The 27,216-nt window shown below is 37.0% G+C and overlaps 1 protein-coding gene across 1 annotated transcript in view; it reads left to right on the top strand.

Moving 5' to 3' along the window:
• Positions 1 to 27,216, top strand: part of TRDN (triadin) — a 146,731-nt gene that overhangs the window by 36,604 nt on the left and 82,911 nt on the right. Inside the window, exons 5-6 of the mRNA XM_068985529.1 lie at positions 13,192 to 13,251; positions 25,022 to 25,075. Coding sequence (XP_068841630.1) covers positions 13,192 to 13,251; positions 25,022 to 25,075 — 114 coding nt within the window. The remainder of the gene's footprint in view (positions 1 to 13,191; positions 13,252 to 25,021; positions 25,076 to 27,216) is intronic.

The raw sequence follows: 27,216 nt of genomic DNA on the forward strand, positions 1-27,216 counted from the left end.
GCCCATGGACATGAGTTTGAGCAAGCTCCCAGAGTTTGTGAAAGACAGGGAAGCGTGGCGTGCTGCAGCCCATGAGGTTGCAAAGAGTCAGACACAACTGAGCAACTGAACTGAACTGAGTGAGAGGGTGTTAGGTTTATATGTTTTCTAGATTCTTCTCTCTTCTACTGTGCATGTTCCTTCTTTCAACATCATGAGACACTAGGTGCTGCAATGAATTGCCAGAAGTTTGCTAAAAGTTTTACCTATTCCAGGTTATGTTTTTCCTTTTAGAAAGGTTTGTTGAAAAATGCAACAAATGATTTAAAAGAGGCAAAGCAGAAAAACCATTAGGGCTTCTCAACTCTGCATCAGACTCAAATGTTGTCTTAATTAAACTTATTTTTTTCCACAAGCCCATTTCAGACTGACTTACTGGAAAAGGTTATTGGTTCAAGTGACTAAAATTTACAAAAGTAGAACGAGCTTTAGGGATGTCTGCTGCTGCTGTTGCTGTTAAGTCACTTCAGTTGTGTCTGACTCTGTGCAACCCCATAGATGGCAGCCCACCAGGCTCCCCCATCCCTGGGATTCTCCAGGCAAGAACACTGGAGTGGGTTGCCATTTCCTTCTCCAGTGCATGGAAGTGAAAAGTGAACGTGAAGTCATGTCTGGCGCTTTGCGACCCCGTGTACTGCAGCCTACCAGGCTCCTCCATCCATGGGATTTTCCAGGCAAGAGTACTGGAGTGGGTTGCCATTGCCTTCTACATTAGGGATGTCTAGATACAGCTTTTTATATAGTGTTATTAGTAAATCTTTTCTTCTCATTTACTGAGTCTGCTTTCCTTTGTCTGCTTTGTTTGCTTGAGTCTCTGGCAACCTTTCCTGTCCTGGTTGCAATTATGGTTACCAGAAACTTGAGGCCAAAGTTACTTACTTTAACAACTCTAGAGAGGAGCTCGTGCTATATCCCATCTGTTTCAGCAAAAGCAATGTAGTTGACTCATTGATCCATATTGAGTAACATACACTTGTTACAAGCAATCAGGGAGTCAGGGATATGCAACAAGCACTTTATCAAGACCTAGGGAATAGACCTACTCTTGAAACTAAAGATTAGGTTTGTGTGTTTAGTCACTCAGTTGTGTTTGACTCTGCAATAATTAGGTTTAGTATCACCCAAATACTTGTATTGATATTGGAAAAGGATTAGCTCCTAAGACTAGAAGAGGGTCACTGTTATAATAATTGATTCCACCAGGAAAGTTACAGATGCCCAAAAATACCTCATTTTTACTTTTATTTTTAATTTGAAATCTCAGATCACTTCCCACCTCAGAATTTCCAGAGTTTGAGTTGTATTTTTCAAATCTCCACAGTGTGCTTCTAATGCATACTCAGGGTGAGAACCTTTGCAACCCAATGATTAATTCTAAAAATAAGAGGTTTGGGGGATTCCCTGGTGATTGAGTGGTTAGAGTTTGCTGCTTTCACTGTCAGGGCCTGGATTCGATCCCTGCTTGGGGAACTAAGATCCTACAAGCCATGAGGCAAAGCCAAAAAAAAAAAAAAAGGAAAAATTTAAGAAGTTTTGGTGGCTTAGATGGTGAAGAATTTGCCTGCATTGCAGGAGACCTGGATTTGATCCATGGGTCTGGAACATCCCCTGGAGAAACAAATGGCTATCCACTCCAATAATCTTGCCTAGAAAATTCCATGGAAATAGGGGTCTGGCGGGCTTCAGTCCATGGAGTTGAAAAGATTCAGACATGAATGAGCAGCTAACGTGCTTTGTGATACCAGTAAGGGAGACAGTTGAGGATAAGCGCATAACTGCATATTTTGTTTACACATAGTGACTGTTTTTGTATGTTAAGAAAATACTAAACTGTGAAGGATAAAATAAAAACTAATTCTATATCATTGTCGCATTGACCTAGATCATTGAAATAACTTTATAATTGATACCCATCAGCTGAACACATCAACATTTTGAAAATGACTGAGATAGCCTCGAATAAACACAACGAAGAGATTAGTTCTCTTTCTGCTCTTAACCTACTATGGTTAAGTTACTTAACCTCAGTGGTTCTCAGTTCTCACATCTGTAAAACAAAGATGCTAGATTTACAGATGCCCAGGTCCTTTCCAGCTATGATATTTTTTGATTCTATTGTTGAATTGTGCAGTCATATGTTAATAATTTTTCTAAGAGTTTCAACTGGGCTAGGACCTTTGACTCAAAATGTGCTTAATGGGACAGCAGTTTTAGCAGCATCACCTGGGATTTAGGAATACAGAACCAGGCTCCATCTAGACCAAATGAATCAGAATCTACATTTTAAGAAAATTCCCCAGGCAAGTCATATTCCCATTAAAATTTAAGGAATATCGGTTTAGACAGTAGGTTCTACTTCTGATGTGGTTCTGAAACTACTTCAGAGTTTATTTAAATTGGAGATTCCTAAAGGGTTTCTCACCATGAAAAACACATTACATTTGTGCTACAGGTAGGAATATTTTTCAGAATTTCTCCAGATGAATCTGATGTATAGCCACTTTGATCTTGTCTAGTATTATCATCAAACGTGAAACACACATATGAACTAAGCCAAAACCTCATCCAAATCTGTAAACTCCACCAGTAATTATCCTCAAAAAGGTATTATTTAATCATTTCCACATCTGTCTGGTTTATAAACACATGGGAAATAGTTTCTCATTTTATTTTGTTGTTGTTCAGTCGTAAAGTCCTGTCTAACTCTTTGTGACCCCATTGCCTGAAGCACACCAGGGTTTTCTGTCCTCCACTCTCTCTCAGAGTTTGCTCAAATTCATGTCTGTTGAGTTGGTGATGCTATCTAACTACTTCATCTTCTGCCATCCCTTCTCCTTTTGCCTCTAGTCTATCCAGTGTCAAGGTCTTTTCCAATGAGTAGGCGCTTCATATCAGGTGGCCAAACTATGGAGCTTCAGCATTGGAGCAACAATCCTTCCAGTGAATATTCAGAGTTGATTTCCTTTAGAATTGACTGGTTTGATCTCCTTGCAGTACAAGAGACTCTGAAGAGTCTTCTCCAGCACCACAATTCAGAAGCATCCGTTCTCCGATGCTCAGTCTTCTTTATGGTCCAATTCTCACACTCATACCTGACTACCGGAAAAACCATAGCTCTGACTATAAGAACATTTGTCAGCAAAGTGATGTCTGTGCTTTTTAATACACTGTCTAGGATTGTTATAGCTTTCCTTCCAAAGAGCAAGCATCTTTTAATTTCATAGTTACAGTCACTGTCCAGAGTGATCTTTGAGCCCAAGAAAATAAAATTTGTCATTGCTTCCACTTATTCCCCTTCTATTTGCCAGGAAATGGTGGTACTGGATGCATGATCTTAACTTTTTGAATGTTGAGTTTTAAGCCAGATTTTCGTTCCCCTCTTTCACCCTCATCAGGAGGCTCTTTAGTTCCTCTTCACTTTTTGCCATAAGAGTGGTATCATCTGCATATTTGAGGTTGTTGATATTTTTCCCAGCAATCTTGATTCCAGTTTGTGATTCAGCTAGCCCTTCATTTCACATGATGTACTCTGCGTATGAGTTAAATGAGCAGATTAACAATAGATAGCCTTGTCATACCCCTTTCCCAATTTGGAACCAGTCAGTTTTTCCATGTCCAGTTCTAGCTATTGCTTCTTGACCCGCATACAGGTTTCTCAACAGATAGGTAATGTAGTCTGGTACTCCCATCTCTTTAAGAATTTTCCTCAGTTTTCCTTTGACTGATCCACAAAGTCAAAGGCTTTTGCACTGTCAATGAAACAAATGTTTTTTTTGTTTTGTTTTGTTTTGTTTTTTGAATTCCCTTGCTTTCTCTATGATCCAACAAATGTTGGCAACTTTATCTTTGGTTCCTCTGGCTTTTCTAAACCGAGCTTTACATCTGGATGTTCTCAATTCACATACTGTTGAAGCTTAGCTTGAAGGATTTTGAGCGTTACCTTTGCTAGCACGTGAAAGAGCACGATGGTTTGCTAGTTTGAACATTCTTTGGCATTGCCTTTCTTTGGGATTTGAATGAAAACTGACCTTTTCCAGCCTGTGAGCACTGCTGAGTTTTCCAAATTTGCTGTCTTTTTGAGTACAGTACTTTAACAGCATTGTCTTTTACGATTTTAAATAACTCAGCTGAAATTCCGTCAGCTCCACTAATTTTGCTCATAGTAATGCTTCCTAAGGCCCACTTGACTTCACACTCCAGGATGTCTGGCTCTAGGTGAATGAACACACCATCGTGGTTACCCAAGTCATTAAGATCTTTTTTGTATAGCTGTGTATTCTTGCCACTTCTTCTTAATATCTTCTGCTTCTGTTAAGCCTTTACCAACTCTGTTCTTTATTGTGCCCATCCTTACATGAAATATTCCCTTGATATCTCCAGTTTTCATGAAGAGAACTCTAGTCTGTCCCATTCTATTGTTTTGCTCAATTTCTTTGCATTTTCTCATTTAAGAAGGGCTTCTTATGTCTTCGTGTGTGCCTGCGTGCTATCTGAACTTTTGTGTCCTAATAACAATTGGCAAAATCTTACAAGTGTAGATTCTATGTTCAAGTGAATAAATAATTTGAATTTTAATATTAAAATAAAAATTATAAAAAGATATTTTATGCTGTCTAGCACTTGTGAGATATATTGAGAAAACATCTTGACAAAAGGGATTATTTAAAATCCACAGCCCTCAGAGCAATTTAATAAACTGGGTTGTCATCTAAAAGAATTAGGATGGTTGCCTTGGTGACAGAGATTATCCTTTAAATTTCTTGAGTCTGTCATTTTAAATTCTTGAATAGATAATATTTTTAATTTATTAACAGTATGTCATATAGAGGAAAAAAATTGTGTGCTTTAAACTATCCATGTAAGACTTAAACAAATTTATAAACTGCTCAACAATAAACTGTGTTATGATTGTAAGTAGATAATAACAATTTATAATAAGTAAAATACACGTAATATAACAAAATAATTCAGAAAGCCTTTACTGCAGTAAACTCATTCTTTGGACTTATTTAGGACAATCTATTTTTACTAATTCTGGTCCCATTGGTTGCTGCTGCTGTCAGCCTTCCTGTTTGATTTTTGTACGTGTGGCCTCTCTTCCTAAGTTAAATGTGAGCGTCAAGCTCAGAGAGTCTTGGGAAAATTGGTTAGTCTGTGATTAACACTGCACCCTGGGAGATGTAGAGCTTAGATAAATACATTTTGATAGAATTAAACAGCCTGAAGATGAAGAAGGATAACCATTTCTCATTGGGAATTTTAAAGATTTTGGCTATTACGTGCTGCAGGTTCCTGATAAGAACCAGAAAATTCACCATTACACATAGAAGTTCCACTTTGGGCCACCAGGAAGATCACTAAAATTTAGATCTGTCTTCTGAGGTACCCAACAGAAATATATACAAGAAATGCCAACAAGTCACTATTCTACATATAAAATACCATAAATATGTAAGCAGTGTTATTACACAAAAGAATGCAGATTATTGTTTAAATGCCATAATCACAAATAGAAAAAACTGAAATGAAATATTCCTTAACATGTAGACCAAAATAAATAGAAATTTTTACCCCCTTCAAGTTAGATGGGCTAGCATATCCCACTTTAAAACCTGTTTCAACTTCTTTTTTTCTATTAAAATGAATATGATTTTAATTGTTAATATTTTATTATAGGTATAATCGTCAATTATATATGTCAGTTCATAGTTGATATCCTGCATGTAAGCATCTATGGATAACTTAAGGCAAAGTATTAAAAACACCCAGTGCTTTTAATTTGATTATGATTTAGCTTTTCAGTGTTCCAGGAAAACAATATTTAAAAACCCTATCTTACTGTCACCCATGTTGATGACTGTGGGAAAAAATGTTCTAAAAATATATTGGTAATATGCCTATAATTTTCTTACATATCTTTTTATGGCTTGATGATGTATTTTTATTTCATATTAGTGTTGAATGATATTCCATGTCTGGAGGTACAACAGTATATTTCTTCACTTACCTGGTGAAACATACCTCAGTTGCTTCCAAGTTTTGACAATTATAAATAAAGCTCCTGTAAACAAATAAGAAAAAACCCTACCTTTTGTACAAGTGTTGCAATTTACAATATCTTTCATATACATTTTAAAATTTCCACCAATAGTAAAATTCTGCAACTTTCTCCAGCATTTCTAATAGAAAGTAAAAATGTTGAGAAATGCAACGTTTTTCTGTCTCAAAATTTTCAACCATACATATTTTAGTATTTAAGTCGTTTGAGCATTGTGTCGTAAAGAACAAGTGAAATACTATCTACCACAACTTTCTTTGTTGTGTAGGAGTTGGTAGTTTATAATTTTGCTCAAATATTTGTTTTTAAACTTAATATATATTTATCAAGTAGTTAGTGTGTGCCAATTATTATTGAAAATTTACTGTGAAACAAAATAGACATAGTTTTTGTCCTCAGAAAATTTAGAATTTAGTAAGGTAGACAATAATAATAATAATAGCTAATATTTACATAATGTTTATCAGATACCAGGTACTGCTCTAAATCCTTTACATTTTAACTTATGTTATTCCTCATGTAAAGCTATGTGGTTGTGATGGTTTAGTCACTAAGTCATATCCAACTCTTTTGTGACCCCATGGACTATATAGCCTGCCAGGCTTCTCTGTCGTTGGGATTTCCCAAACAAAAATACTGGAGTGGGTTGCCATTTCCCTCTCCAAGGGGTCTTCCCTACCTAGAAACTGAATCTGGGACTCATACATTGCAGGTGGTCTCCTGCATTGCAGGCAGATTCTTTACTGAGACATCAGGGAAGCCTGAATCTGTGTGGTAGATATAGTATAAACGTCATTTTCCAGATGAGGAAATGAAGTTTGCACAGCTAGTAGGTCTGAGAAATATATTTGAATGGTGTAGATTGACTCAAGCATTAATTATCTTCCAACACTAAACTGCATTTTAATACATGCCAGCAATGATAATATTTTTGTGTAGATCTTTTAGTGGTTTATATGTCCAGAGTTTTCTAACAAAATGCATTTTAATTATGCCAGAATTTTATTGATTTATGTCACCTTTAGTATGACAGTTATTCAAGTAATCGTTTAATGATTACTACAATCCAGAAATAATGAATACTCTAAATGATACTAATGTTTATTTTTTTCTGAGCAACATAATAAGTTATTGCATCTCCTTCTCTTGTTTCTGAGCACTTTACAAGTCTGATGCTGAGACTAATACTTCTTCAGAGACGTTGAACTGTAATCCAATTACTTATTTGGCATTGGACTTTAGAAAAACACCCTGACCTAGGAGGGTATTTTTTTTTTTATTATCTCCATTGAATTATAAAGCACGAAAGCCAAAGTTTAAATTCTCTGGATTCCTTTAATAAGAAAAATGCCTTGAAAGCCTAGCAAAGTGAGATAAATAACAATAAGAATGTGAAAGAAGACTTATACTTTTTTCTCCACTTCTCATATCTACACATACTTCCCTACTGATAATGAGAAATGTGATCGAGAAACAGGACTAGCGAAAGCAGTTGGAATACACTTCCCATTTCTGTGGAAGTAACTTGCCCTTCTCTTAAGTAGCCCTTGTATCATTACAAACACGGTAAACACTAGTGGAGAACTGATTGATATCAGTTAAGGTTACTGATAATTCAGTAAAACGAAGGGTTTCCTTTCATTACTTTCTGACACACTGAGATAACTGTCACTCTTTCCCATTTGTTTTTCCCTTCTCCAGTTATCAAAATTTTAAATTGACTTCTGTACCTTTAAGGACCTATGGATAGTCTGACACCTGGAATTGGAATACTTGCTTCCTGCTCTTTAAGACACAAGCCAATCTCTCAGGTTTACTATTACCAAAATGGTTTATCATTCCAACTAGAATCTGATCCTGAGACTTATCACATTCTCAGAGACACTGGACTGTAACCTAAGGTAAAGCACATACATTTGGAGGTAAATAATGACTGCTTTGACCTTTTTCTTTGTCCCTTGTGTCCAGAATTGGTTCAGGTTTAGTGAACTATTTTTAAGGAGTGTCAAAGTTAAATGAAACTTTATGCTGCTATGCATTACTGCTGTGTCGCGTAAGTAGAGGTATTCCCCTGTCTATAGACATTATTGAATAACTAAAAGCTAGTATCAATATACGAAATTTTATTTTTCTTTGAGTTTTGCTGAAAGCCATAGGGTAATAAATTTCTACTTTACTGACTTGAATCTTTAAATTTAATTTTCCATTCTCACACGAATGGCCCTTAGCTAGCAAGAGCAGTTGAGAGTAAGAAATTAGGCATTATCTGTTTATGAGAAAAAAGATCTTTCTGAAGTCTAAATTGGTAGCATGCTGTTACTCAGTTGGGCAGGAGCCTGAATGGTCATCATTTCCTGGCTGAAGTGTAAGGAGATGGAACTGGCAGGCACACTGTGTAGAGGCTACATTGGCTTCTTTGGACATTTGATAGCCTTGGACAGTGACAATAGTGATGTAATACAATCCTCAAAGAAAATGTAATATTGCAATAAAGCACGCAGAGACATTTAATTTATCCTTAAGGTTGAAAAGTAGGGGCAGAAAGAATTTTCTTTTTCTCTTCTAGGTTTTTTGCTGGCCTAATAATTAAATTGATATAAGGAGAAAAATAAAGTTCATATATATGGAAGCCCAATTAAAAATATGAAACCTGAAGGGCAGCCAAGTATTTAAGACTTATATAATTAGCATCCTGAGCTAGGAAAGAGAGAGTGGTCTGAGGACACAAGGGGAAGGAAGGCCATTCAGAAGAAGGGACAATAGATGTTTGGAAAATAAAGATTGTTCTGTTATACAGATAAGTTTCTTGTATCTCTGGTTATAGCTTTCTCTTTGGTACAGGCCATCTTTCCATGTATATTTAGGCAGTTGAGGGGAAAGTAAAGAGCTTTTTCTGAATCTACTGGGCTTTGATTCCCTTGTGCCAAAGAGATGTGTCTCACAGTAGCAAAAATCAGTTCCAATTCAGAATCATCAGAAATAAGTTTCTTTTGTCATCTACAAGCAAAGAAATGTTAGTGTGTATGCCTTTCAAAGTTGGTTGTGCCTGTCTGCACTTACGTGTACAGAAATACTAAGTCTTCAAGAGATCACCAAATAAAAAAAAATTGTTGATGATGTTTTTGCAAAACATTGTCTATGTAAGTCATTATATTTCATTGTTAGCTGTAGAGATTTGTATGTGCACACACTGTGTGTGTGTGTGTGTGAGTTTTAATCTGGAACTCCCACTTTAAAAAAATCTGAATATATCGTTCCAGATCAGTGGAGCTGTCTTAGTTTATTGAAAGCTGAAGTTCAGAATCAGAAATAGAAAATGTTAGGACTTTGTCCTTGAGACTGTAATGAGCAGGACCCTCAGGGGCTCCTTGGACCGAAAGCCTCTCTGTATCACCCATTTCTTGTTTGTAGGGGAAAAAAGAAGCCTTAGTCTCTGAGGCCTTCTCTGACTTCCAGATTGCAGACTCAAGCAGTTACTAATTAAGGAAGTGAGGAGACACAGAAAAGTAGTCAATCTAGAAAAGTAATGATAGCTTCAACAATAGTTCAGTCACAGAAGATGCAACATTTCATATAAATTTTTAATTTAGCATTTATCCCATTTTTATATTCAAATTAATCCCCTTTGGGAATAAGAAATTATTTCTTAAGGATGATTCCCTTGGTGCTTGCAAAGACCACTCTAAATCTTTGACCACTCTGAATCATTTTACTTAATCAGACTGAGTTATACAAGGCACCAGTCTTCTCCATTGCTTCTGGTAGTTTAAATAGGAGGGAGGAAGGAGAATGATATGGGCAAGGGAGCATTTTCAGTTTGGTTTTATGATTCATTTATAGAAGATTTAACCCTGTAAATGAACTAAGAAGGTAATTTGCCTGCCCCAGAACCAGACCAATACTGTCCAAAACTAATATAGTGTGAGCCACATGTATATTTAAATATTTTTTTTTGAGTAGCCACATTATAAAATTATAAAAAGAAAAAAAAATAAAATAAGAACTTCCCTGGTAGCTCTGCTGGTAAAGAGTCTGCCTGCAATGCAGGAGACCCTAGTTCGATTCCTGGGTCCAGAAGATCCCCTGAAGAAGGGAATGGCTACCCACTCCACTGTTCTTGCCTGGAGAACGCCGAGGACAGAGGAGCCTGGTGGGCTGCAGTTCATGGGATCATGAAGAGTCTGACATGACTGAGCACAGCACAAAAAGAAAAATATGGAATTAATTTGAATAATATTTCTTATTTAATCTATAGTATCAGTCAGGTCTCAACCAAAGAAGTAAAACCAGTAGGAAATTATGCAGATATATTTATCTATTAAGACATTTGTTGCAAGGAATTGGCCTCTGTGACTGTGCAGACTGGCTAAGCAAATCAGAATGCACAGGACAGGCAGTTAGAAAGTAGAAATCATGAGCAAGCTTGAGCCCATGTGCATGCACCAAAGCTGTACACCCAAAGAATTTATTCTTTCCCCCAGGGAACCTCAAACCTGTTTTTAAGACCTTTCGATAGAACAGACAAGCCCGCCCAGATGATCCAGAACCATGTTATTTAAAAATCAATAAACTAGGAATTTTAATTATATCTGCAAAATACCTTCATAGCAACTTCTACATTGGGCTTCTCTGATAGCTCAGTGGGTAAAGAATCTGCTTCTAATGCAGGAGACCCCGGTTTGATTCCTCGATCAGGAAGATCTGCTAGTGAGAGGATAGGCTACCCACTCCAGTATTCTTGGGCTTCCCTTGAGGGTCAGCTGGTAAGGAATCAGCCTGCAATGCAGGAGACCTAGGTTGGGAAAAAACCCTGGAGAAGGGAAAGGCTTACCCACTCCAGTATTCTTTCCTGGAGAATTCCATAGACTGTGTAGTCCATGGGGTCGCAAAGAGTCCAACACAACTTAATGACTTTCACTTTCAACTTCTAGATTAGTGTTCATTTGAATGATTTGAGATCGTAGCCTAGCCAAGATTACACACAAACCATCACAATATGTCCAAAATAGTATCATCCCAATATGTAATTAATACAAAAATTATGATATATTTTATTCTTTTTAGCATTAAGTCTCAACAAACCATTATGTACTTACATTTATAGCACATTTCAATTCAGATTAATCACATATCATATCCTTAACATGTATACATGTTTAGTGGCCACTGCATTGGGCAATATGGGTGACAAAGAGTGATTGCTCTAAAGATATAAATTGTCAATAAAGGTCGTTTGACAATATCTAATGACATTCTTTGTAGTCATGACTAGGGATGGCGTAGCATCCAGAATCATTTAATAGGGTGCTGTGCTGCTCAGCACTCTACAGTGCACGCAATAGCCCTCAGTTCAGTTCAGGCTCAGTCATGTCCGACTCTTTGCGACCCCGTGAATCGCAGCGCACCAGGCCTCCCTGTCCATCCCCAACTCCCGGAGTTCACTCAGACTCACGTCCATCGAGTCAGTGATGCCATCCAGCCATCTCATCCTTGGTCGTCCCCTTCTCCTCCTGCCCCCAATCCCTCCCAGCATCAGTCTTTTCCATGAGTCAGCTCTTCGCATGGGGTGGCCAAAGTACTGGAGTTTCAGCTTTAGCATCATTCCTTCCAAAGAAATCCCAGGGCTGATCTCCTTCAGAATGGACTGGTTGGATCTCCTTGCAGTCCAAGGGACTCTCAAGAGTCTTCTCCAATACCACAGTTCAAAAGCATCAATTCTTCAGTGCTCAGCTTTCTTCACAGTCCAACTCTCACATCCATACATGACTACTGGAAAAACCATAGCCCTACCCACCTCCAAATAATGACTTTTCCCAATCCAAAAATCAATAATGCTAGGATGAGAAACCATGCTTTGGAGTAAGATCTGGAGACATAAGGTAGAGATTAAAAATAATGAGAGAAGCTGGAAGGTAAATGTTTCCTACGCTCTTTGGAAATCGTTCCACGAACCTTGAAGGCTTTTTCTGGTTTTTTTTTTTTTTTCCAGAAATGTAGTTGGAAATCTTAACTTTTCTGTATCTCCATTGCCATTTTCAAAGTCATGAATGGGATAAGGGTAGAAGAGTGGCTTTATAAATAGTATAACTGATTAATGGAGAAAATGAGGGGAGGAGATCTTCACAATGTGATTATTTCTTTAACTGTTGAATGAAAGAAACTGTCTTTTCTGAAGATTTTAGGATTTTCCTCTAGTTGATCTTGATTTTACACATCCATAAAAATTATAAAAATGCAAATTCTAACATACAAATGGAGAATTTAGAATATGTACAGTAATTAGCACCATCTTAGACCGTCTGTAGAATAAAGTTGTGATAAATAAATAAGTTAAACTTATTAGCATTTTTCTAAGAAATACCATGGTTTTTAAGACTAAGTCTCTTTTCAGAGGTAGTAATCATATTTGTAAACTCTAATCTCAAATTTACTTCTGTCCAAATTAACTGCAAATTCAGATTTAGCTATATTTTCTAAGCCTTGGCAATGTATATATACTGAACTAGAAGCAAACTGAATATATTTCTTAAAACCTGATATTTAGAAAAAAATGTAACAGCTAACTAATTCTATGAAATGTGTCTATCTGCTTGCAGTAATTATTGGTTAAATGCGATGCCAAATTTTGCTTCTAAACATGGCTTAGAGTCAATACTTCTGAGATATATTTATTAGATAGTTACAGTTCATTTTACAGATTCTTAATTTAATATGTAAAAACTAAATCTCTCTAAATCTAAATGACATTTTTACTAAGGAGTCATAATTTGTATTGAGAGTAATTGAAATAAAACATAATTATAATTTGTGATCAGATTTAGCACTGAAAATGGTGGCAACATTTATTGATGTAAGTTTTAAGCTTTTTCAATAATTCTAAATTGTAGATAACTTCAAGTTTTTCCTTATATCAATAAATGAGGGATTTATGTGGCAATATGTTTCATTGATTCTTTCCTTTTAGATACCTATAAATTTGTTGGATAAAATAATTTGGACTTCATGGTAATATTATGACATTTAGATCATAGTTATGGTTTATTTTTGTACATTTTAAGAAAGAGTTTTTAAAAGCAAATCATAATTTTTCCTAGAAATACACAAAGAAAAGGCTGAAAAACTGAAGAAGCCTGAAAAGAAAATACAAACTAAAGGCAAGTGTTGAATTTTGTGTTTCATCTTGTTTTTATTCAGGGTATATATTTTGTACATTTACATGAGAGAATGGAAAATTTTTATGTTTACTGCTCTTTTGTCTTAATTTTTGATAGTGTTTAAGTAAGTTTACTTCTAGGGAAACTGTGTATAAATATATAATGCCTAATTATTGGATCAGAATAACTTCAAAATGGGTGACAGTCTTTCAGTTATTTGCAGTCAGCTTTTGTTTATTAAGCTAGTGCCACAAACATATATTTTGACCTATTAGCAAGCAATTTTCCTTCTTTAATCTGTTAATATAATAAATCAGAGTTCGGTTCTTTTTAACTTGAATTTTTTTATGCCATGCAATAACTTTGAAATCGTCAGCATAGAAATAAAAGTTTTGTCTTATCTCACTGATGACTGCTATGGGCTCAGAGCTTGCTTAAACAATCTCGCTGCACAATGACAGCATGATAATTAATATCTTTTTCAGCTCAACTGAATCTAGTAACTGAAATCTTGCATTTAAGGCGTACTAATAATGGCCAGCATTGTCTTGCTCATCTTGCAAGCATCACTTTTCTAGGCGTTGACCCATGTAGTCCTAAAACTTAAAAAAAAAGAAAAAATACTTATAGGAAGCAAAAACATTCAAAAGAACATGTTTCTTAAGATGCCCAAGTTTCCCCAATGGTCAGTCTCATGTGATACTGGGTGAGCCAGAGCAAAATAAAAACCTCATTATTACTGAATTTATGTGATGCAGACTGAAAATGAAAGAATTTTCCTGGATAAAAATGGAATGTTGTCTAATATTTATTATGTCCAAAACTGACTAGTACAAAATGATCTGTACAAATATCAAAGTTGCAAGTAGTAGTTTCATACAAGTTCTAATTAAGCTGAAATTATACCAGTGTGTGATTCCACATTAAAACACCATGTTTTCTTTTTTAATATACTTCGTGTACTTCCTTTTTGTGAAGAGTTCAGATCATTCTACAAATATTATGTCTTTAATCCTAATGTTTGAATTAGTTCCAGATTGGTCAGCTAATCTTTATACAACCAGGGACAATGAAGGTTACTCAATTGAAACCTATTTATATTTGGACTTAGAGAACTAATGTCTTCTTTCTACTCCCTTTCCCCTTTTGGTTCTTAATTCCTTTAGTCAGGGGAATTGGACACAGCTCTTGGGTATGGATTGACTAAGCTAGCCATCACTGAACTGGTTATGTGTTTCTATCGGCTGGAGGTTAAACAGAAACTCAACTGGTTCCACATGATTTGGGTGTCTGCTGTTTTATCTTGCAGACTGTACTACTAATCTAATAGCAATGCTGCTGGAGTGGATGTGGTGATACAGATGGTACCATTTGCATTTTGGACCTGGCTCTATTAGAATCCTGCTGTTCAAGACTTTGAGCAGCGGGCTGTAGAGTGGGTTTATTAAACAAGTGAGTTTTGCATAATTAAAACAGTGAATCTGGCTGAAGTTTAAAATAAATTTCTGAAAGGCTGGGCTAGAGATTAGTACCTGAATATATTTCCTGAATAGATGAAATATATTTTGGGAAAGTGAACATTTCTCAAGAAAGAAAATGGAGCTTCAGTTGTTCAACGGTGAAATAGGCTTCAGAGGCTTTTTCTACGGTTTTTTTTTTTCGTGCAAGTATGAACAAAAGATTTCATTTTACTGCTTAGTTTCCTCATCCAGGTAGAACAGGATAAAACCTGCTTTCTATCCCCAAGTATTTCAGTGAAAATAAATGTGGTTTTATAACTGCTTATTTGTCTAGATAAATATTTTCTCTATACCACATTCCATATCAGTTATGGTTAGATAATGATAGATAGTTAGGAATTTGTTATCAAAGCACTTGAATTCTTATAAGGAATGGTAGAGTATATCCGAGGTAATAGTAGCCTGCAGTGATTACAGACAAGCCAGCAAATATCTGAGTCTAAAGAGATACGTTATGCAGAAGCTGCTGTGTTAACTTCTGTTGCACAAAATGTCTTCACTCCTCTGTATTCTTTGTCCTAAAAATTAACATCACCATTCACCCATGTTATTCAAGCTAAAAAGGTAGGAGCCATTTTGACCTGAATTGGTACTCACCCCTGACTGGACCCTAGAATCATCTGGATAGGTTTCAAAGTATATATATCCAGGCCTTCCCTGGTGGCTCAGTGGTAAAGAATCTACCTGGGAATGAGGGGGACATGGTTATGACCCCTGTTCCAGGAGGATCTGACGTGACGTGGAGCAACTAAGCCTGTGTGCCACAACTACTAAGCCTGTGCTCTAGAGCCTGGACACTACTGAGCCCACGTGCCCTAGAGCCCATGCAAAAGAGAAACCACACACTGAAGCCCAAGCGTGTGGGAAGCCCCCAGACTGAAACTTGAGAGTAGCCCCCACTCACCTCAACTAGAGCAAAGTCTGTTCATCAGTGAAGACCCAGCACAGCCAAAAATAAAACAGAAAGAGGAGGTTGTAATTTAAAAAAAATATATATATATATATCCATATGCAGATTCCTTCCTGATTCCTTTAATGTTTGGGAGGTAAGGCTAGAATTCAAGTCAACCTCTTCAGGTGAGAGGTCATGGTTAGAATATAGTCAGTTAAACTCCTGGCCTAGAGTCCAAGTATATCCCACAGAAGTTCTCTTTGACCAGCCAGTATGTTAAAATAACTTACACCTGGATGTCATTAGGCAGAACCTGCACCCACTGTTTATCAGCCTCCTCCATTCTCCCTTGTCACTACTGGAGTAGACATTTATCTATCTGCTTTATCTCTGAGGGCCTTTGAGTTGCAATCCCTGACTTGTTGGTGTCTTTCAACACCAAAGCCCAATCCTGCTTAGCCCCTTGTTGTCCTCCCTTTTCACTCTAATTTAGTCCATTCTGACCTCTCCTCTCCCATTATTATCCCTTCTACAATCATCTACCAAGTAGGTTGTGATAGTCACTTCTTAAGTGACTTCTGCATTAACCTGTCAGGCCTTCCCTGCATTAGCCCACCAGGCTCCTCTGTCCATGGGATTTTCCAGGCAAGAATACTGGAGTGGGTAGCTATTTCCTTCTCCAGAGGATCTTCCCAACCCAGGGGTCGAACCCAGGTCCCCCACATTGCAGGCCAATTCTTTACTGTCTGAGCCACTATGGAAGCCCCCATTAACCTCTCAAATCAATACTAATCATACTCATGGGCTTAAATCCATCTGTTGTCATCACGATGCTATATATAGAGATAAAAGCCACACTGTCTGTCATAAGATAAAAGGCCCTCTTCATTATGATCACTAATAGATAGCCCTACACATTTCCAGCTTTGTCCACTTTACCGCTTACCTTCCTTATTCTGCAGCGTCCTCATTGGTCCCTTCCATTCCCGACTCTCTCCTTCCTCTGCACCAGCACTGCAGTCCAGACCCCACCAACACCCCAACCCCATGCCACAGACTGAACTGTCGGGCAGTCCCTAAGCCAGCCCTGCTGCGATCTCGTAACTCTTGACCATCGGCCACAGGGCAGGCTTCTGCTCATTTCTTTGATTCTCAGATGGAAAGTCAAATCCTTCAGTAGGCCTTCTTTGCTATCGCTCACTCTATAGGCATTTAGTTACTTCCTCCATGCTACTTTACATCCATGCCTTCAGCCTTTAAAGCGTTTTGACACCAGATTTTAAATGTGGGTATGTGGATCTAACTCACTGGGAGTAGAAACACTTTGTCTTCTTGTATGTTCTAGGTCTGTGTTGACATTTGCTCATATGATTCTGTGTTTCCTTATCAGTGAACAAAGAGATTCAGACTCAGTGGTCTCTCGGGATTGGATCAGCTTTGAGTTTGTGTGCTTATATTAAATTGAAAACCATTCTAATATCCTCTGTCCCGAACAATTGCCCAGTATGGGGATGGGACCCTTGCTTAAGTTCCCCCAGTCACCAAGGGCAGGTCCAGGCCTGCTGCCTCTCCTGTTTTCCCCACTACTTTCTTCATCCTACCGAGTTTCGGGTGGTTCTATAAATTCTTTTCCAGTGCTCAGGTATTCCTGCCCGCTGTCAGCTGCTGTTCTGCAAGATCTCCTGTGTCTGAAGGTGTATTCCTGATGTATCTGTGGAAAGAGATGTACTCCACTTCCACCTACTCCTCCGCCACCTTCTGTCTCCTCAAAAATCATTCTAATATCTCTAAAGTGCCAAACATATGAAACACACTCAACATATGTTGAAAAGCAATGAATTAATTAATAAAGCACTTGTTTTCTCTATTTTGTTAATATTGACTTGATTCTGATGAGAGCTATTTCATTTGCCATTTCTGTGTTTATTTTCAAATATATAGAATTATGCAACTTTAACTGGGCCGCTGTAATGTTAAATTTATTTGGTTAGAGGCAATTGAAGAATTTAGCAGTTCCATATTAAAACAAAAACTATCTGTAACATGTAATCAGAAAAACCCACAATAAGTGTATAATATAATAATATAGGTTAAAGTAATACAGATTAATTTGGACACTTAGGAAAATAAAAAAAAAGAAATGAAATTATCAAATTAGCAAAATTCAATTATCCCGTGAAAAACAGTAATTCCTTTTTTACTTCTCCTCCTTTTTTTCCCTCCGTGTGTTTACTCTTTTATTGAGTATTTTCTTATTTCTTTTTCAATTTCAAATTTAATTGTTGGTTTCAGATAACAGTTACACTTCTACTTAACTATTAAACATGTCAATATATTCATAGAACAAAGTAAACCAGAAAAGACTAGAACTTGATGATAAACATATAACTAGGTGAGAGAATTTTGTCTCTCTAGAATGGCTCCTAGTCAATAGAAGGGCCTTTTAAGCATTCAGAGGAATAGATGTCTGCTACATCCACTTGGGTTGTCAAGTGTTCATGTGGAGAACTGACCTTCAGGAATAGGGAGGTAATTTATAAGGCAGCGTGTGTGCTGAAGAACAGCATGTAATTAACATCTGAGTAGGCCAATTGGTGGGAATGGAGGAGTGACCTGGCAGACAGATGGTGTAAATAGAAAAACTGGCTATAGCCATTAGGCAATAATACATATTAATTTATTCATTGCATTTACTTTGTGCCAAACACTCTGCTGAGCACTAAGAATTCAAAGAATAGGACTCAATCCAGTGAGAGACCTAAACAGCCAAGTACACAGCCACACTGTCATGTGGTCAGTGCTCCAAAAAGAGATGTCCTGGAGGAAAGTGAAAGTGTCAGTTGCTCAGTCGTGTCCAACTCTTTGGGACCCCATGGACTGTAGTCCACCAGGCTCCTCTGTCCATGGGATTTCCCCGGCAAGAATACTAGAGTGGGTTGCCATTTCCTTCTCCAGGGGATCTTCCCGACCCAGGGATCAAACTGCTGGTCTCCTGCATCACAGGAAGATTATTTTACAGTCGAGCCACTAGGAAATACTCTGGAGGAGAAATGCTATTTGAGGAGACAGCCGGTTGCCTCAGTTCCTGAGGAGGTTTTCTGGCAGGGCCTTAATGTGAGATTTAGGTGGGCTGCTGTCTATGGGGTTGCACAGAGTCGGACACGACTGAAGCAACTTAGCAGCAGCAGCAGCAGCAGCATCTAGAACCTTAAACGGAAGATGTAACAGCTAGTTCAGGGGGCCAGTCCTCAAGGAACCTGGTAGGAACTCTGTTAAGGGAGCACAAGAGGAGTCCAGAGATTAGTGTTAGTATTAGTTTCCTAGGGCTGGCGTAACAAAGTACTGAAAACTGGGTGGTTGAAAGTAGCAGAAGTTTCTTGTCTCCCATTCATAGAGGCTAGAAGTCCAAAGTCAGGGTCTCAGCAGGGTTGGTTCTTCACAGGGCCCTGAGGGAGAATCTGCAGGCTTTTCCCAGCTTCTGTGGGCTGGGGTGGGGGTTGAAGGAACTGGAAGGGTGTGCTGGCTTTCATTGGCTTGTAGACAAATCATTCCAGTCTCTGCCTTCAGATTCAAATGGTGTTTCTTCCTGGGTCTCTGTCACGTCCTGCTGTATTGTTCTTTCTGTATCCAAATTTCCCCTTTTCATCACAACACCAGTCATATTGTATTAGGGCCCACCCTCCTGAACTCATTTTAACTTGATTACCTCTGTAAAGACTATGTTTCCAAACAAGGTTACATACCTTTTCCCCATAAAATAATTAAACCTTAACTGTAGCACATGCATAAACAGCAGACCATTTTAAAAAAGGGTTAATAGAGAACAATCATCCTGATTGACTGGTTTAGTATTGTTTCTGAGAAACAATTATAGGACTGGAATCATAGGCTGGCAAGGGATTTGGCTGAAGCTGAGACTCAAATGCCAGAGAGGACAGGGCATTAAAATGTATCTAAATATCCTGGAGCCCTTTATGAAAGAGCTCTCAAGTCCACAGATTAATTTAGTCAGCCCATGTTGTATAAACTTACTTTTGCCTTCTCTCAGCTGGACTTAATTGACTCCTTAAAGTGCAAAATATATTTTATTTTCTTCTCTGGCTGCTGTGTATGATAAACCTGGAAAATGAGAACAGTAGGCCCTATACAAAGCTATACTTCTCTTCCTCCATAGCGATTATTCCTTTATGAGGAAACAATTATGGTTCTGACTGTGGCCATGTAGCCCCAGGTGAAGGAGAAATTATTCCTACAATTTAATCAGATTTGGGAGTAACACCAATCCTTTAGAATTAAAAGATCTATTTTGTAATTGAAAGCATATGTATCAGATGAGCTTTGTAACTTTAGATAATTTGCCTAATCACTTTAATACATAAAAAAGTGTAATTTTACTATGAAAAAGAAGTGTGTGCACTATTGTAGGCTAGATTGTCAATAACATGCTCAGGAACTCTAATCAGCACACTCTGGCACATAAGAACAAGTCTGCACAGGACCTGGGATGGACAAAACAGCATGGTCTTGTGGGGAGAGTACTAGCTTAGCAACAGAATAACTATGTTCTTATTCTGTTCTACTGTGGACACTTAGGCGGCTGTATCTTCTTATCCATGAACAAAGAAATTCAGGCTAATTGATCTTAGGTTCTCCCAGCTCTAAAATTGTGTGCTTATGTTAAAAATGATAAATTCTTCCTTTAAGAAAAATGGAAAATACAATCATAAAGAACTGTTTCTCTACTCAAGAATGCTTTTCTGCTGAGTTCATTATCATCATTTAAAGTGTGTACATCATTTTGTCTTAGCATAAAATGAAGATTCAACACATTAAAATTACAAAGAAGAAGCACACAGAGATATACACTATCCAAGAGTACATCTGGCATTTTTATTTAGCGGTGGCTAAAGCAAAATTTTTTAAAATGGGTTTAAAATGAATGTGTATCTTGCTCTTTCATAAAAAGTGATGAATGGAAACATGAATATATATGAATTTTATGAAGCTGTTTAAAATGTTGACCTATTTAAAATTTATAAACCACTTCAGTGCTGATACCTCCCACAACAGAAGTGCCAGAAATCTGAGAAATAGAGCAGTTAATTAAAAGAAAACTCAGTGAGGGGAACTTCCCTGGTGGTCCAGCTTTTCAGACTCTGCACTTCCAATGCAGAAGGTGTGAGCTAAGATCCCAAATTCCAGACCAGGGAACTAAAATCCCAAATGCAGTGTGGCGTGCCAAAAAATAAGTAAAAATAGCAATAAGAATAATAAGATATTTTTAAAAAAAGAAAGAAAAATCAGTGAAATCTGTTACAGGTAATCATGCTCCCCAAATGAAAGAGAAGTGTTAGTCCATCAGTCGTGTCCAACTCTTGGTGACCCCACAGACTGTAGCCCTCCAGGCTCCTCTGTCCATGGGATTTTCCAGGCAAGAATTCTGGAATGGGTTGCCATTTCCTCTTCCAGAAGATTTTCTCCGACTTAGGGATGGAACTCAGGTTTTACACTTTGCAGGCAGATTCTTTACCATCTGAGCCACCAAGGTGCTCCCCAAATTCTTTTGCAATTCAAAGGTAATGTGCTATCTGATTCCTTTTGCTTTAGATACACAAGATTAGTCCTGTCCAGTAGCTCTGAAATCAAGTATGAGTTCCAGAGTTTTGCTTCATTAAATTTTCTTGCTAACCATCAATTAAAGAATAGAGTAGCCTATATAAATCAGTACTTTAAAACATTCGATGCCAAAACTTTTGAGTTTGAACTAAGAGCAGAGAGAACTGCAAAGGATTCTGACAACCTGGCCCTCGATGCCTACTGCTTGGCCCCTTGGGAGTGTAGTGCCCATTAAAAGAACCCAGGGTCAGCTCACTGTGAGCGCTGATACACTTCAGAAAAGGACACGGAGTCCGCCTGGAAGGTTGCCAGGACCAAGAGCTGTGGAAGCGCAGAGCACAGCTGGCAGAGTGCTGGAGAGGGGACATACGGGGAGGACGAGAGGCACACTTTGGAGTTGAGCTGAGCTGAATGTTCTGGTCAGGGAAAGGTCAGAGTCTGGGCAAGTGCAGGAACGGCGGGGCCATGCCAACTCAGATGCCAAACATCAGGTCCTCTCCAACTGGCGGATTCTGTTTGTTTTTAATTGTCAGCATGCCGAAGGGACTTTTGTTTCTTGTAAATAAGGATGACAAACAAATTAAGCTCTAGCAGGTGCAACAAGCTTACTCTGCTCTGAGTTAAAACTGTCCTAGCTAAGATGTAACTTGCCAACAGAGCTGGTGACGAGAAAGGTACCTTTTTCTTCTTTCATATGAAAACGTCTGTGAATTCTAAGCAAACAGACGCAGGACCTAATGTAACTGTTGCAGCAGATTACTTTTATTTTAGAGGGATTATTATGGCAGTTATTGATGGTGGCACAGTTTTGATCAAAGCAATATCAAACCTTAGTGTCTGAGCTCAGTCTTGCCAAAGTTTGAAGTTTTCATCCAAGGAGTTTCAGAGGCTGTCTGCTGTGGTGAACAACTCCCTAGAGCATGTGATTCCAGCTGCTTCACTGAGCAGTATTATGGTACCATTTCTGAGGAGGATAATGAAATTTCAGCATACAGGACTGTGTCTGTAAATCAAAACTTAGACTGCGAGGAACTGGAATTTTCCCCAGAGTAATAGGAATAAGGCATTAATATGCTAATTTGAGCCTGAATTCAGCCCCCTTGCTCTTTTGATTTCATATTAATTCTTCCATTTATGCCCATGTACACATCAATCGGAAAATCCTTTAGTGGAATGGACAACCAGCTGTCCAAGGTGGCTGAGGTCTGGTTCTTCACAGAAGCAGAGACACAGATTAGGTTGTCTCCTGGGGGTCTAGCTAACCAGGGTTCCAAAAGCAAAGCTTATCTCATGCAAACTTCCTTTCCCCTAGAGAAACTTTGAAAGAGGCTTTGTTCTTGCCAGGACTTTCTTTTGGTTTTCAGCTTAATTAATAGTGATCCAAAGAAACCAAAGCTATCTCTGGTCATGTGTGAGTGCTGATGTCCTTTCTTATTTTGTGAGATTTTTATATTGAACTTAGAAAACCCAAAAGAATCATTGAATGTGAAAAGTAAAAACAATGTCTGATCTTTGTTTCTTCTGTTTCTCACTGAGATTTAATTAAGAATTTTTTTAATGTAAAAAGTGTTAATGATTGGAAGCAAGCAGTGCATATTATATTTTTACAACTTCACCAGTAAATAGAATTGTACTACATGATAAAAATAGCTCTCATAATATTTTAGAAATTTTCTCATTCAGGAATATCTAATAAGTCTACTATGTGACTGATACCATGTGATGCCTAGGATAAAAAAATAAAAATAGTAAGGCATAGCCTTTAAAGAGAGTTCACCTTCTTGGGATAAGTGCAGATGAAAGAACACTCTGCAGAGAAAGAGGCATTTGAGTCAGGGCTGAAAGGGTGCATGAAACAGAGGAAATACAGGTGTGAGAAATCTAGGTGATGGCACAGCAGGCAGAAATGCAAAGTTCCATATGTTTATGAAACTCCAAGCATTTGTTATAGGTGGAATGTAAAGTTCAAAGGTAAATTCCTCATACGTAAGATTGGTTTGATAAGCAAATGTCAAGTTACTGGAATAATAAGATACTTTTATATTTGATATAGTACCTACCATGTGACAGATTATCATGCTAGGCAAGGAGGGAGATACTAACACTTTATCAGATCAACGTATGATCAGATTTTCATGTTAGGGAGGCTACTCTGAGACTCAGAAAAATCAAAATCTAAGTGTTCAAGACACTATTCAGGATATTATTGTAATAATACTTATAATAATAATATACCCAAGAAGGATATCATAATCCATCTTTTAAAATGCTCTCTTTCCCTTTCTCCTTCCCACTCCCCTACTAGGTTAATTTCTTCTCATCATTCACATTCTTAAATCTCATTTCTACCAGCAGACCTTTCCCAAGCACACAGATTAGATTAGGTCTCATTTTAAACATTGATATGCTTCCCTGAATATTTTCTTCACAGCAATTATTCTATCTGCAGTTAACTACCTTTGTAATTATTTGTTTAGCATCCATCATCCATTGTTGACAAGGATGAAATCTGTCTTGACTAGCCAAGTCTTTAACACATAGCCAGTGCTCTTTCTGTGAAAGTGAAAGTCGCTCAGTCATGTCTGACTCTTTGCGACCCCATAGATTGTATAGTCCATGGAATTCTCCAGGACAGAATACTGGAGTGGGTAGCCTTTCTCTTCTCTAGGGGATCTTCCCAACCCAGGGATTGAACCCAGATCTCCCACATAGCAGGCAGATTCTTTACCAGCTGAGCTACCAGGGAATCCCTACCAGTATCCCTAACCCTAACCCAATTTCTATATTTTAGTGTAAATAAATGGTAGGTTGGGAATGTAATATTGGATAGAAGAAAATAAGTAAGAGGAATATTTAAATGTAGAATTGAAGAAACTTGGCAAATGAACAAAAATGAGAAAGAAAAGATAAATCCTGGATGAGTCCCAAGTTACTAGGTTGGATAATTGGAGGTGTCATTAATAAGAGTTATGACTAAATTATAGGGGAAGATTATGACTTACATTTGAGCCCTGCTATATTAATTAATTGAATCATAGCTCATATTGAATTACATTTTGTTTCCTTTGAAACAGTTTGGTGTCATTCTAGTCTCGCCTCAGTATAATTTCAAAAACTTTTAGTGTGGAAGTTTTCTGAAAAAGATTAACGTATATTGCATATACTAGATTGAGTGTTCTTTGCTTCAGATTCAGATTATCTCTGTATTTTTGTCTTTATGTGTTTAGTATTTCTCCAGTATTGAGTTGGCCTTCTTTGGCATACAGCATAATACATTTTAGGGCTTCCCTTGTGGCTCAGCTGGTAAAGAATCCACCTGCAATGCAGGAGACGTGGCTTCAATCCCTGGGTTGGGAAAAATCCCCTGGAGAAGGGAAAGGCTACCCACTTCAGTATTCTGGCCTGGAGAATTCCATTGGGTCACAAAGACTCAGACACAACTGAGCAACATTCACATTTTAAAAAATTTTCCAATTCATTAAACTGAAGTTAAAGATTTGGAAAAGTTTAGGGATACTCTTTGCAATCAGACTAGTTTCGGTGTGAATTTGACCTTAGTTATGAAATAAAAATAGAAATTTAAAATATCTATGATTATCTTAACCTTTAAACCTATGTAGAGCTTCATACTAGTTAAAGAAAAATATCCAAAGGCAGTAGGTAATTTTTGACATCAAGGACTGCCATCCATCTCATCTTTTATTCCCTTTATTTAAATGAAAAATATTGTCTTTCTTTTCAGTTACACATAAAGAAAAAGACAAGGTAAAAGAAAAAGAAAAACCTGAAAAGAAAGGTATGGATTTATCCTTACTGCTGTTTTACTCACTGGCCTGTCACTGACCTTTTCTTCCTTCTGTTAGATTTTAGATGACCATGAATTTATTTTTTGAAATTATGATAATTTTCCTTAGAATTGAATGCAAAAAGAACAATTTCTGGGTTAAAGGAAATAAAATACTTAAGACTCTCTTGAAATCCATTACCAGTTTATTTTCTAGAAATGTATCAATTTTTCCCCCTGGCAGTTCTGAGGCTGCTTTTAGCCAATGAAGATATAATTTCAAAAAATAATTGCTAATTTGATAGGTTAAAAAGTATAGTTTATTACTTTAACTTGCATTCTGTGATTACATATTAGACTGGACTTAAAATTTTTTTTTAGCTTTTATTTGTTTAGAATAAGCAATGTGTACTCACTGTTTAACATGTAAAGGTACTTTATGAAAGCATGCTCTTGCCTTGCTCCCACCCTCTGATCCTATTTCTCATCTACCCACACAAACATACAGTAAGCTACTTTTATGAGCATTTTTTCAAAACTTCATTTTGCTTTTATAAGACAATATATATTGTCTCTCCCTATTTTTACATATAATTTAGCATGTCCTATATTCTAGCTTTATAGTTTATTAATACATCCTAGATGTCTTTTCATATCAGTAAATAGATATTTCCTTCATTCTTTTAAAAATACTGCATAGTATTTAAATGGAGATATTTAAATATATATCTTAAGCTATATTAACTCTATCTTTTGATTACTTATTATTTGTAGATTGAAAGATTTAGATATGATTTTTAGTGATACACATTTATGTAACTCTTCATACTTACTTCCTGTTTCTCCTGATGATATGTGTGTGTGTGTCTAAACTGGCTATATGTAACTGGCCTATTACATTTACAAATGCATTTCTCAGTGTCATAGTTAATGTAAGGGTTTCTGTCTGTGTGAATAGACATGTGTGAGTACATATGTGTGATAAGTGTGTGTATTTATATTCTTGAATTTTTATGTGGCTAGATATATTGATATTTTCTTTTGGTATTTCTACTTTTGAGTCTTCATATAAGGATTAATTCAATAATTAGTAATATCTCTCAGGTTTTAAAAATTAAGTTCATATCTAACTTTAATTCATCAAAAATCCATTTTAATATGATATAAAATTCTAATTTAATTTTTTGCTTTTTTTTTAAGTGGATCATCTCTAGGATATTTAGGCTAGATTTCAGCTGATTTTTGTATCTACAATACACATAGACTACTGAGCAATTTTATTTTGTAAAGCATGCTATTTAGCTAGAATTTACAATGCTTAGAAATCAGATCAGTTGAAACATGCTTCATTCTTCTCTATTCTAAACTCACATTTGAATATTTGAACTAAATAGTTGTTCTTTTATTAAGGTTTATTTTGTGATAATATCCTTGAATTTCAATAGTCATCTTCTCTGTTCTAGAAACAGGTGTCCATTTCCTACCAGCTATTGACTTACACAGAGTTATTGGCATCCGATTCTGTGTACTCTGACTAAAGGAAATATTCATATTTCTTGTCATTGTTCAACCTTTATAATGGCTAGATACTTTTCATTAAAATTAATTGAGAATTTGTTGCCACTAAATCATACATTTGAAGGAAACTTACCCAAATTGAGATGCTGAAACAGAACCGTTGTGTCCTTTTATTTACTGTATACCAATTAAAGGAGTTTGCTTTTTATGAGACAGTTATTATGCTGTAGCCCAATAACCTCGAATGTTATTCTTCCTTCAGCTAATATTTTCTAAACTGTTACCCATAACCCCAAGTGGTAGTGGAGATGACCATGGGGCAGGCTTAGGGGCGGAAATGCTGAAACCCTGAAGGTGAAGGCACCTGCTCTCTGGGTAACTCATAGCTGCTACGATCTCATGGACTTTGTCCTCTAAGCTTTCTATGAGGCTTGTATCATCTCTCAAAAATTCTGGGGAAACCGTTCATAGACTGTATTTTAAGAGAATAATTATTTAAATATATGTTTTAAGCACATCGTTTTCCTTTTATAATACAAGTAAAACTGATGGATATTAATATTCATAGGATGTTGTTAGAAAAATGAAAATAATTAGGGCTCCAGGTTTTATCCTAATAATTTGACTCTTTCCTT

Source organism: Capricornis sumatraensis, chromosome 13 (genome assembly GCF_032405125.1).
Source record: "Capricornis sumatraensis isolate serow.1 chromosome 13, serow.2, whole genome shotgun sequence".
Lineage (NCBI taxonomy): Eukaryota > Metazoa > Chordata > Mammalia > Artiodactyla > Bovidae > Capricornis > Capricornis sumatraensis.